The 13,461-nt window shown below is 27.8% G+C and overlaps 2 protein-coding genes across 3 annotated transcripts in view; one reads left to right on the top strand and one right to left on the bottom strand.

Annotated features, from left to right (window-relative positions):
- The window catches only part of LOC123293525 (phospholipid-transporting ATPase VB), a 133,858-nt gene extending 131,911 nt beyond the window's left edge, over positions 1 to 1,947 (top strand). Inside the window, exon 12 of one of the 2 annotated variants that reach the window (XM_044874377.1) lies at positions 651 to 1,947. In XM_044874377.1, coding sequence (XP_044730312.1) covers positions 651 to 679 — 29 coding nt within the window. In that variant the 3' untranslated portion in view covers positions 680 to 1,947. The remainder of the gene's footprint in view (positions 1 to 650) is intronic. The other variant, XM_044874376.1, reaches the window with a different exon arrangement.
- A 6,415-nt stretch (positions 1,948 to 8,362) lies between these two features.
- Positions 8,363 to 9,012, bottom strand: LOC123293549 (N-alpha-acetyltransferase 38-A, NatC auxiliary subunit). The gene is made up of 2 exons (XM_044874409.1): positions 8,850 to 9,012; positions 8,363 to 8,707 (listed from the first exon to the last, which is right to left on the bottom strand). Exons 1-2 carry the CDS (start codon positions 8,934 to 8,936, stop codon positions 8,411 to 8,413), a joined length of 384 nt encoding a protein of 127 aa, XP_044730344.1. The 5' UTR covers positions 8,937 to 9,012; the 3' UTR covers positions 8,363 to 8,410.
- Positions 9,013 to 13,461: the final 4,449 nt, after the last annotated feature.

The following is a 13,461-nucleotide window of genomic DNA, read 5'->3' as shown; positions in this document are numbered from 1 at the left end:
AAATCAACTATCAGACTTTGATCGCGTAATAGGCAGAACCTTGCCTTTTAACTTATTGTGTCATTTAACTAGACTAGAATATTTAAAATATGTATTACATTTTATTGTGAGCTTTTGACGTTAATAATTATTTCACAATTAAGAAAAAAAAAAGAATTTTTAAATGCGGCCCCGTGTTTATTACGCGATGAGTGCGTACAAAAATTTGTTACTCTTGCTATAAAGCTTATATGGCTTTGCTTTCCTCCATTTTAGAAGCTTTTATCAGCTGTACTTAAGTATGAATTTATGTATATTTTGAAACACAATGTCGAATAGTTCTTACAAGAAGAATACATCGAATTTTTTAAAGCATCTTATCCCAAATATTATTATGATATTATTTACTTGTTATCTAGCCTTCAAAGTAATTTAAAAAAATTTGTTTTTAGCCTTCGTAGTAATGAAATAAAAAATAATTAAAAAAAAAAGCTTTTAGGTCAATAAGCTAAAAACCATAAAATAATTTTTTTTCTACTTTACTTGCATGTTCTTTTTTTAACAATCCTCGTCTCACAAATAATTTTAAATTATAAGAACAAGCCCATTTGTTTTTCTTTTTTATGTAAAATTTCAAAATTTAATTTTTTTTTTCCTTTTTTTTTTTGTAGGACCAACTGTACCAGGAATAAGAATATAATGTAAAAAAGGAATGTTTTAATGTCTTTTTTAAAATTAAAATAAAAAGTATTGTGGCCTTAAATAAAAAAATATACCTACAATCAATCAAGTTGTGTAGTTAAATAAATTAAAAAATAATTAATAATAATTTATTTATATAAATAAAGTAGATAGAAAATTGCATTTTATTATTGGCTGTGATGAAGATGCGTATGAACACATGAATAGATTAAATGGGACCAAATATATTAAAAAAATAAAATTAAAAAAAACAACGAGAGAAGAAATTGAGAGGACCTTAGTGAAATACTTATTTTGTTGTGCTTTAAAACAAGTGAAGCATACAAGTTGCGTCATACACGACAATAAAAATACAAACTTTTAGTGTGAAATATATTTTTAAAACAATTTACTTAAAAAATCAACAAATTCATCGAAGAAGATTCTCAAGTCACAATTTTTTTTATTGTATAAAGCGTTACCAATGTACCTCTCAACACACACTTACATACACACATATAGGGGAAATATTCTTTGGGTTGGGTTTTATTTGCATGCTGTTGTTTTTGGATTGTATTTTTAAATGTGCCATTCTTTTTTTGAGAATCAAAAAATATAGAAGCGAGAGAATAATTGAATTATTATCACACAAATTTCCACTTGTTTTTCTTGAGTATAGAATAAAATATTTTTAGTAGTTAAATATTGGTATGTGAACGCTATTTTAGCTCCACTTTTTATGTTGCTACTTATGCGATTCACTTTTAAAAAATAAACTTACAGTCCAAGAGCTGGGGACACATTCAGAACACGGATTTTATCCAGCTAATTGTATAGCTTAAAAGAATCGTCTATGATAGTTGTATAGAGATTTATTAGTCTCGCTAGCATTCATAGAGAGAGCAGGTACCGCGCAAGGTAAAAGTAAGATAAAATATAAGGGTTAAAAATCTTATTGACTCAGCATGAAAAACGCAGCACAGTGGAGTATTTATATCAAATTTCTTGCCTTGGTTGAAAATTGTTTTTTGGTGTAGTTAGATAACCACTTCATCACAAACAGTCCACTTGAGTTACCTCAACTTCGCCCTGCCTGTTTTTGTAAGCCGAAATCTACTTGCTCTTGCGGAGAAATATTATTATTGTTACCCCTCTCGATTTACTGTGTCATTCAATTTATGTTTATATAATTTTTTTATTATTGCCAAATAAAACGTACTTTTGCATCGAAATAAACTTTTTAGTCAATTTTGAGCATACAAATCCCTTCTTATATTTTGGCCAGAAATTTGATATAAATACTCCACTGTGCGCAGATTATTTGAGTGGGAGGACATCGAACCAGGCCAAGCCAAATGATATTGTTTAAAGTGAAAAAAATATTTTTGACCCATGTTGTAATTTCAATAACGTGATGAGCATAATTTTCAATAATAATACCAAAAAATCAGATCGTTTCGATGGTAGAATAAACTAGCTAGGCGATACTTTTAAGCTATATAACTAGATGGGTGAAATCCGTGCTATAAATTTGTGACCAGCTCTTAGCTTATTATGTTTTTTTAAAACAACCGTGATATTTTCCAAATTATTTTTATGTCTTGTAGTGAATTAAATAAACTTTGTTTCATTTTAGTGGAAATAATTACGGGTACAATAAAAACATACAAGGTTTTTGTTTTCTTAGTGAAAAATCAGTATGTTGAAACAACGATTTCTATTGAAAATATCATGGTTGGTTTTTTTTAGCGTTTCTCTACGAACTGGGGAAACTGTGATAAGAAAATTGTCTCAGCAACTTTTTTTCATTTATATTGAACTTATTTGGGGAAAAATTTAAACAAGTTATTCATGATGAGGTTGATCAGAACTCCAAAAAAATGATGCTTACATTTTTTTTAAATGAATCTGATTATTTTTTAAAATTTTTTTTACTGCCCATAAAGTAGAAATAAATCAGGTTAAATTTTCTAATTTACAGTGTTCTTCTACCTCTTATAGATTAAGAACTTGAGTTTATTAGTAAATAACCCCGAAGACCTCAGTCAAATTAGATCCGAGAATAAGATGTCTTTCAAACTCAATAATTTCGTCTGAACTAGATGTTTATATCTCGAGTGTTTTCGTTAATTTTAGGATGTATCGTTTAAAATGATGAACCTTGTATATTAAAAAAAATTGAGGACTTTCTAATTATCTTCTAATGCTATAATTAATTCATTAAATGGCAATAATTTTGATCTGATAACACTCCATGGAACTGTTTTGTGGACCTTAAAAGAAAGTTGTTTTTGTTCAATGAAATATTGTATCTTCTGTTCTAAATTACAGAGTTACATTTCGAAGTTAACTGAACTATTATGTATCGATATGCTCGAAATGAGATCTGGGACAACAAATTTCCCACTTTGTTGAGAAACATCCTTGTAGATTTTGAAAATAAATATTTTATGATTATAAATATTCTGCTTAACCTTTGTATATTTGTTTGTATTTTTTTTAAATTAGATAGATATCAAAAAATTTTTAATTTTAATCAATTTTTTTGTAAAATTTATATCATGTTGATTACACATTAATGTTGAAACGGTAATTTTTAAAAGGTCTCAACGGTTGATTACAAAATCTTTTAATTACAAAAAATATGCCTTCTGTTTAATTTAACTTAGTATAAAAGCAGATAAATTTTATTTTTCATGTATTACAAAAGTGGTTACCATTGCAATGGTGAACCTGATAGTCATGGTAAATCTGGAAAATCAGATGGCGCCGTATTTTAAATATCATAAAAATTTGTCTTTTTCTTTTGTCTTCACCAATCAACTTGGCGTCCTCTTGCACAAATTTGTCTTTTTCTCCTACGGAACCAATTAACCTATGTTGCTCATTTACGAACCGACCTCACTTTTTACGTCTTAACAACGCTATACAAATTTCAGCTTGTTATCTCTTTTCGTTTTTGAGTTATCGTTTCGGCAGACAGACAGACGGAGGGGCTGACAACCGAAAATGGACTAATTAGGTGATTTTATGAACACCTTTGCCAAAATTTTGTTCGTAGCATACAAACTTGGGACTAAACTTAGTTTACCTTGATATATTTCATATCATACCTTTCAGCATTCTTGAATGTTTGGGAGAGAAAAGTTAATAAAATCTACCACCTTCTCCTTTAAATAAATAAAAATGAAAACTATAGCTTTGAACATGACAAATTGCTTTGGTAACCATCAAATTTAATTTGTAGTGTTACATGAAAATGAATTTCTGATATCCTAATTAAAAAATCATCCATTTTTTTTTATACATGAGTTATAAAATTTGTTAATTTTTTTTTTTTTTTTTAATAGAGTGTTTACTTATTTGTTAATTTAAAATGACAATAGCTAATCGAATTTCAAGTTTAATTTTAATTTATACTGACATATTCCTTTTCCTTACCTTCTTGTACTTAAAATATTCAAATAATAAGTCCAATTTTTATAATTCGATTTTAGAACAATAAACAAACCTTTTTCTTAAGAAAATATTTTTTGCTACTTTGCTGTATTGACTTGCAGTTTTATGCATTGGTTTCAGAAAATTATCCTAAAATAAGTCTATATGGTTTAAAGCGGAACTTTTTACTTTTAACCCCCTCGCCATTGGGGTGAAGGGGGGTTTAAATCATAAAGTAAATCAGATAGAATAAAATAATTTTTAAAAGATTATAAAATTAAAAATATTTTTATTAATAAACTCCCTTATGCACGGCCCCTCTCATTTCGGGGGCCGGAAATGAAAAAGACCATTTTTTTGCAAACTAAGACTTTTAATGTCGTATAAGAGGGTTTTTTTGAGGTCGCCGATCTCCAATTATCAGTCAAAATATTTAATTTGTTACCCCCTCCTCCTTTTAGTTCACATTAGTAGACCCCTAAATAATTAATACCATTTTTTTGAAAATTTAAGCCTTTTTAACTTTAAAGACATGTAAGGGGTTTTTTAAAGTTGCTAATCTTGATTTTATGATCAAAATTCACTTATCAATTTTTTTGAAAATTAAGACCTTTAATGACGTATAAAGAAAGGGCTAATATACGATACAATGGCTGTTTTCTGAAATTGAATGACTTTTCAGCAGAATTAGCTTGGGCAAACATTTACGCGCATGGAACATGGTAAAAGCACACTTTCTATTTAATAAGACTTTGTTCCACACACTTATACAAACATTTTGGGCCGGATCCCATAAAAAATAACATTATTCCATAGAATTGCAACCTTAAATGTTTAATTTCCACAGTAGTAGCACAGTAATATCTATGCTACAAATTAACCTTAATTTTAAAATTTAACAACAGTAAACTACTCTATTAGTTTTTTACTAACTTAATTCCAGTTCCTTCGTTTTAATGAATATATGTGGCATTCCAAATCTACCGGATTAGAGAGAAAGAACGATATACATAATGAAATTTCTAATTTTTAATCCGTTTTTGAATCCGAATTTCGAGCCTCGTTAATTATCGTTTAAAATTTAATTAAAAATTGATAAGGGGATAAATTATTCGTTCAAACCAAACTGACACTGAACAAGAAGAGAGTGTAGATACGAGTGTACATAAATATACATCATACACTCTCTCTCTTGCTCGGTGCCACTTTGGTTTGAACGTTAATAATACATCGGATTCAAAAACTTCAATCCTCTGGACTTTCATCCCGTATATCGCTCTGCCGTTCTAATGTGGTATTTTTGGTACACCATGTATATATTTTTTTGTACATACTTAGATATCTAACATAGGGTATAATTCTTGCCACCCATATTTATTGCATAATAAATACTACGAGTCACGATCGTAGTTACGAAGAATACGATCGTGCTACGAATGAACGTTTTCCGTTTTTAAATTTTCGATTAAAATATTATGCATAAATGAATGAAATAATAAAATAACTATTTTATTTTTATACAAATGAAATCAAAATGGGAAAAAAACTAAATGTTAAATATTGTGCAGGCTTTTTGCCAAAATAAACAAAAAAAATATATATATTTTATTATAAAGTGCCATAAGTGATAAATACATACAAATATTTTTATAAAACAAAAATTGTTTAAATTTTATGGCATAGATTGAAAAAAAAAATAAAGAAATCACGCTGAACCAACGCATCTTCGATGTTCGTTGCTACTGCTCAAACTATTAAACGTTATGTGCCTGCGCATTATTTTTTGTAGTATAATTAATTATATTTTGAATTTTATGTAATGTTAACATAAACCAGTAATTTTTGAGTAATTATAATTACACTCGATGCCAAAATTAACTCAACAAATTTCACTCAACTTTAAATAATAGTTACTTCGCGAAGAATTATCGTACCAAAATATTTTATATTCATTGTAAAACTTGAAGGTTTTACTTTATAAAGAATTCGCCAGAATTTGAACCTCGTCTTTTCCATTTTCACCATCTCTTTTAAGTTAAGGACGTGTTATGTCTGCAATTTTTTTTAGAATTTTCTTACTTCATGGAGTGCAATGAATTTTTAAACTTTAAATTTGCAAACTTAATCAAAATTATCTTAAAATATCAACTTTTCCCTCACCAAAACGCTGTCAGCCATTTTGGTAACGTAATATTGGTAAAAACAACAGTCGTGTATGTAATTATTACATGTATAAATAAAGTTGATGGTAACATAATCTACAATTACTATGAAAGCCATCAACAAATTAGTAATTAATGCATATTATTTTTGCCTATATGATTTCACTTCGTGGCTCGTGTTTTAGGTCACGAGATATATAGATTAAAAATTAAAGAAGTCCATAATCTCATAAATCGTCTTACAAGTTTTTGGCTTTGAAATTAAAACAAAAATTTTGAAGTAGGATAAATTTTCACAAAGTTACGATTGTTTAACGTTGAAACGAGTGAAATTTTAATAAAAAATTGTGTAACATTCATTTTGGCGTCGAATGTATACCTAAAGGAATTTCACGAAGTCTTCGCTCGCTTTTTTACGGGAAACAATGAGATTTTTGATTTTGAAACCAATTTACAGCGGATAATCTTTCGAAGAGAAGATCAGAACAACCATAGAAAAAATTGTTAAACGCTATGCTTTTCTGTGGAAACAAATTCACTTGATATCAAAAGTAATAGAAATAAAAATCTGTGTTCCGAGAAGGAACGTAAAATCAATTACTTTTGACATTATTATGATCATAAACAGAAAATTATTTCGTATAATATTGTGTTATTTTTTTTTGTAAATTCTTCAACGTAGTTTTTGATTCTTCTCTCCCTGAAGATACGCAATACAAAATTAATATTCTGTCTGTAAGAAATGCGCGTAATAGGCTTTGAAAAATTGCCTTACACTAAGGCTTCGGAACTAGAGCCAATTTTGTTTAAAATTTATGCTCAATCCTTTTTGCTTTTGAGAAAATGTTGTTTATTAGTGTCAACAATTTATTATAAAATATTAAATATATATTAATTTTCATTTTTTTTATTATAAATATTATTATTGTAAGTAAAATTTTTTAGCACTCTTTGTAATTTATAAATATTATTTTACATAAAAAATTAAAACCAAATTAATTGAATTTCATTGATTTATATCACATGCAGTATTTTTTAATTTAAAATAAAACAAAACAAAAAGTTAATTTTATTTAATTTTTTTTCCAATTGTTAACAAATTTAATAAATGATATTTTTACATAAAAAATATTTTATTTATTCTCCCCCATAAATCCATAAATGTGGATTCCATAAATCAAGAATAAAGAAAATAGTATCAACATACAGGGTGGGCAAATTAAATTTTTTTCTAGGTATTTTTTTTTTGTTTACCCGTGACGCCGCAAATAAGGACAAAACTTTGGTGAGGAGTGCGAGTGAGATACGAATTCGCACGTTCTAACGTCCTGCATAAAAAACGACTAACAAGGTACGTTATATTATTCTATGCAAAAGGAGACGTCATGATTTGGTTTAAAATTTTCGAAACGAAAAAAATTTGTGTTGGGTTTTTTAAACTTTTCTAATTTATTAAAAATAATGCAAGTACTGACAATCAACAATTTTTATCCGTTGGTTGCTGAGTAGTCATGGTAGGGATAATCAAATCGACGCCAGCGCTTCCAGTGGATAATTTTGGCGAATAAGGTGGCTGTTATAAACAGTAAACTATGATTACTGAATGCTTCTCATACATAAAAACAATGAATTATAAAAAGAGACAAATCCATCTAACTTAACTCACTTAAAAATAGAATTACAATAATGCATTGATTTTTATCCTAAGGCGAATTTAACTCCATATATACAATCCCGTAGTCGTGTCTTGTTCCCTATGTTTCAATCCAAATATCACCAAAACTTTTTATGTAAAAACACTGGGCCATTGACATTTTTGTACGAGATTTTAGAAGGGCCCCCAACCAAGTTTTTAGACAATTTGATTGAAAGGTCTTTTACATTTTAATACCAATTTATTCTTTTAACTAAAAGCTTGTTGAGAATATCATGAATAAACTTGATTTCGATACGCACACATCAAAATCGAGACTTTTGTAGATTTGCCCGTTTTATTTGAAACGATGATAAGTGTAGTTATACCTTTAGAATTGAAATATGTTTCTAACACGCTTAGTAATACAACAAATTTTTAATTACATAATGTAATTTTATTTGGTACATCATATTATATTATATACAATAAATAAAAATATTACATTAATTTAGTATTAAATATCTTCATCGGGTAGAGGTAGTGTTAATGTATTCGTACCAAGTTGATCGACATGTATTGAAACAATGTGTTTACCTGGGATCATAACTAAACCTAAAACACGTGGTTCTTCAGGAGGTTCATCGGTTTTTGCATCATTTTTTGGTGGTAAATATTCTGAACATGATCCAAGAATAATATTACGATCACGATCTGTACATAAAAATACACCTAATAAAACTCGACCATCTGACATTTCCACACGAAACGTTTTATTTAACCAGTAATACAATTTTTGTGCACCCGGTGAAAGCTGAAAATAAAATTTTAAAATTTTGGACAAATTTGATAGCAATTAATGTAGAAAAATAAGGGAAATTTTAGCAAGTATTTTTTACAAAAATTGTTTGAGGTTAATCTTAAACTGAGATCGTAATTCAAAAATTACTACGTACATTTTTTGTTTTTACTTCATTTGAATTTTCTCTTCGTGGATTTTCTTCATCGCTAGAACAATCTTCACTTTCATCTTCAGCTTTCATTATGTTTTTATATAAATAAATTCAAATCGATAAATAATAAGAAACAAAAATTAATAAAAAGTTTATAAATTGTTAAAAAGTTTACTTTTTGCTTTAATCATGACTATATAACTTTAAAAATTTTATTTTAATTAAATTTTAATTCATAAAATTCTGACATTTTCGATTTGTATCATTAATGTTGAATAACGAATCTTGGATTGCTGACGTTTTTTAGTGCGCATGGACGATATTTTAATGTCAATAAGATACAAATCAACAGTGCAACAAGTATGTTTTATAAACAGCTGTACTGCTGCAAAGCCATAGAAGATAGAATAATATAGCCTTACTGAGCCTTACGGAGAGATGAGGATGTGGAAGAGACCTTACCTTTTTCGTCATTCTCAAATCCTTGCCATCAAAAGATTGCCTCATTTGGATCAGCCATTCTATGACGAGCTTTTCGATTGAAATCCATTGACTTTAAAATTCTTTAGCTATCAAATAATAACAAAGTTGTTGGGGGGTCGATTAAAATATCAAATACGATTGTTAGGTTAGGTTAGAGTGGCTGTTCTGGGATTGAATATAGCCTATTAAAAAACAGTTAGTGTTTGTGAAACAGAAAGGTTATCAAAATGGCAAATAATTCATTTGATAACATAAAGAATTCTTTATTAATCAGTAAAGAACACATTAAACTTGAAGAAGAGTTACATACAGAATTAAATATTAAAGATGAAACGTTAGATGACAATGTTGTAATAGAAGTTGGACGAATTAAAAATGAAAACCCAGAAGAATGCTGCAATGATAGTGTTATAAGTTTAAAATATGAACGTAAAAATGATAAAATATTGTGCACAGTTAATTAAGAAAATATTAAAGTTGAAAAAGAATTACATACAGAACTAATTATTAAAGATGAAATATTAGATGGAACTATTTTAATGGAAGGTGGACACATTACAAATGAAGAAGAAGGCAGCAATGATAGTGATAGTGTTGTGAGTGTAAAACATGAACCTGTGAGTGATGAAAATGATAAACAATTGCACACAATTAATTATGAAAATATTAAACTTGAAAAAGAATTACATACAGAACTAATTATTAAAGATGAAATATTAGATGAAACTGTTTTAGAAGAAAAACCATTTGTATGCGATATTTGTAATAAAACATTTAATGAGAAAAGTAATTTAGTTAAACATAAACGCATTCATGGTGGAGAAAAGCCATTTTCATGTGATGTTTGTAATAAAACATTTAATGAGAAAAGTCATTTTTTACAACGCTCACTCGGGAAGTAGACTTTTCGAGCGCTGTATGTCACCTTCAAAATACACAATAATCGCATACTTAACTATATGTGTTTCATAAACGCACATGTTCGGTTATAGGTGTTTCATAAACGCACATGTTCGGTTATAGACTACATAATTGTATGTACTACTGACACGCCATCTGTACTAAAAAAAAATAAGTAATCAATCTTAACCCTCATTTATTAAAGTTACCACACTGATTGTGTCAAACGCGAGTGTTACATACAAAAAAACAAAATTAAAAATTGAAATTAAAATGAACGAGCAATAAAAATTTGTATGCAATAAAATTTAAATTTAAAATAAGTAAATAAATCATTTCTCAAATTGATAAATTTCTCTCAAAGTCAACTTCCCGAGCGATTGTTGTAAAAAGTATTGAATGCTACTTGCGGAATAACTAGCAAATATGACAGTCGTGATTACGGCATTCGCTCTAAGGTTATGAGACATTCTTATGAAGACTCGTGTGGTTGTCGCAACTCGCCTACGGCTCGTAGCGACATCTACCACACTCGTCTTCATAAGAATGTCTCATAACCTTACGCTCATGCCGCAACACCACGACTGTCAGATTATTTGCTAGTTATCCCACTTGTAGCATTAATAACTATAGTTAAACATAAACTTATTCATAGTAAAGAAAAACCATTTGCATGTGATATTTGTAATAAACGATTTACTCAACCAACTTCCTTAGTTAGACATAAACGGATTCATAGCGGAGAAAAAACCATTTTCATGTGATATTTGTAATAAAACATTTACTCAGAAAGGTGATTTAGTTAGACATAAACGTATTCACAGCGGAGAAAAGCCATTTTCATGTGATGTTTGTAATAAAACATTTACTGATAAAAGTGATTTAGTTAAACATAAACGTATTCACAGCGGAGAAAAGCCATTTTCATGTGATATTTGTAATAAACGATTTACTCGTCAACATCATTTAGTTTCGCATAAACGCATACATAGTGGAGAAAAACCATTTTCATGAGATATTTGTAATAAAACATTTAATCAGCATAGTAATTTAGTTGGACATAAAAGAATTCATAATGTAAAAAAAACCATAAATGTCACAGATTATAGTTTTTAATTTAAAACAGATCTGCAACTCCCTGTAAAATTTTTACTATTTTCGTTCTCTGAAGGTGCCTTTCTCCAGGTGGCTCTACACGTTATATTCGTGTAGGGCCATCTACTAGTTTTGATAATAATTTATCCATTTCAATGGTTGTTGGGGAAACAATATTTTATGCATTTTTAAATAAATAAACAATACGTCTTTCAAAATTCGTTTGCATGTATACGGAGAGCCAGTGAACAATTTAAGGTCATTTCAAAAGTCACGAAACTTTTCATAAAAAAACCTCAATACCTATAGTTGATCTCACTCATATTCTCCTATTACAAAATATTAAATTTTGAAGTTCTAAAATAAAAAAAATGCTTAGTTGCGTTAAAATTTGAAACTTTTTAATAGGAGAACATGTCCTATAGTTTATCTCACTCATATTCTCCTATTACAAAATTTAAAAAAAATACGTATTTTGCTTGCTTTTGTTGTGCATGCTAAAATTTATTCTTGTTAAATGAAATTTCATAAGATTTTGTAATAGGAGAACATGTTATTTCATAAAAACAAAAAAATTAATTATGTTAGTAAAATTGATTTCTTTGGCATAATAATTGCTAAATTAAAAATTAATCGGGACAATGCCGGATACCCATATAACCCAAGGCGAGTGTTCTACCCACTATTCCTACTTTCACATGTCTTAATTATCAATAATGTAATATATAACTTGTTTTCTTAAACTTAGTTTTTATTTTCTTTTACTAACCTTTTTTATTAAACTTATCCATTCTGTATTTCTTTTTACTTATCTTTTTCCAATAAACTTACCTGTAAATGAATAATTGTAGTAATATTTTGTTAAAAATGTAGGTTCTGTTTGATATTCCTGAAATCGATGTAAAGGATAAAAGATAAACGTAGGTATAATATTGAATAATAATAATTAAACCAGAAATATTGATAAAAACGTTATTTTATTATTATATATATTTGTACATATTTCATCAAAAATAAATATGAATGAATAAAAATGGCATTTTTATACAGTATAAAATCAATTTCATTTTTTCTAAATTAATATAAATAAATAAAAATCGTTATAAATTTTAAATTTTGTTTTTATTTTTTAAATTTTCTATTCTATTTTTTATTTCAGAACAAAATTATCAATTTATAAATAATTTAGTAAAGCTAAGTATGGATAATTATATGATTATACATAATCCAGTTAGCTGTGTGGATATAGCACTTGCGTCTGAAGTCAGAGTAACCTGGATCGTATCCTGGTGTAGATAATATTTTTACTTCTAAATAATTGAATTTTTACAGTTGTTTAAATTTTTCACTCTTTTTATAGTTAAACCCGCCCTCTTGTCATAAATCATGCCAATTATACATATGTCATAAATCACTATTCTTTCAAGGGGTGGGAACTTAAATAATCAAAAATATTCTTTAAAATCATAAATCATTTTTGAATAGGAAAACATGTACTAAGGTTTATCTCACTCATATTCTCCTATTACAAAATATTAAATTTTGATGTTCTAAAATTAAAAAATAGCTTGGTTACGCTAAAATTTGAAAATTTTTAATAAGAGAACATGTCATATAGCTTACCTCCATCACATTCTCTCCAATTACAAAATATTAAAAAAATACTTATTTTGCTTGCTTTTTGTTGTTTGTTAAAATTTATTCTTTTTAATTGAAATTTTAGAAGATTTTGTAATAGGAGAACATGATATTTCACAAAAAAAAGGAATTATTTTGTTCCCACTTTCTTAATTATATCATAAATCACTCTTCTGTCAGGGGTGGAAATTAAAATAATATAAATCTTACTTATTTGTCGCTTATGGTTCTCCATAATAATTATCTAAAAAAGTGGCAATTTCTCGGGATAATAACTTATTTAATTAAAAATTTATTCGAGATAATACCAAATACGAACCGAGGTTCTCTATAACCAAAGCCGACTATGCTAACCACTTATATATAAAGCTTTTACTCACCTTTTTCTAATAAACTTATTTTCTTAAACTTACTTACCTGTGAATAATTAATTGTTATTTCATAAAATAAGAAAAAAAGTAATTATGTTAGTCCCACCTTCCTACTTATGTCATAAATC

Source organism: Chrysoperla carnea, chromosome 2, assembly GCF_905475395.1.
Source record: "Chrysoperla carnea chromosome 2, inChrCarn1.1, whole genome shotgun sequence".
Classification (NCBI taxonomy): Eukaryota; Metazoa; Arthropoda; class Insecta; order Neuroptera; family Chrysopidae; genus Chrysoperla; species Chrysoperla carnea.
The sequence above is the reverse complement of the archived record's forward strand: the minus strand, read 5'-3'. Positions and strand labels throughout refer to the sequence as shown.

Excerpts from the sequence above, each read along its gene's own strand:
- LOC123293549 (XM_044874409.1), bottom strand. The coding sequence starts at position 8,936 with ATGAAAGCTGAAGATGAAAGTGAAGATTGTTCTAGCGATGAAGAAAAT. Across the intron at positions 8,708-8,849 it reads ATGAAGTAAAAACAAAAAAT|CTTTCACCGGGTGCACAAAA; the intron begins GTACGTAGTAAT and ends TTTTATTTTCAG.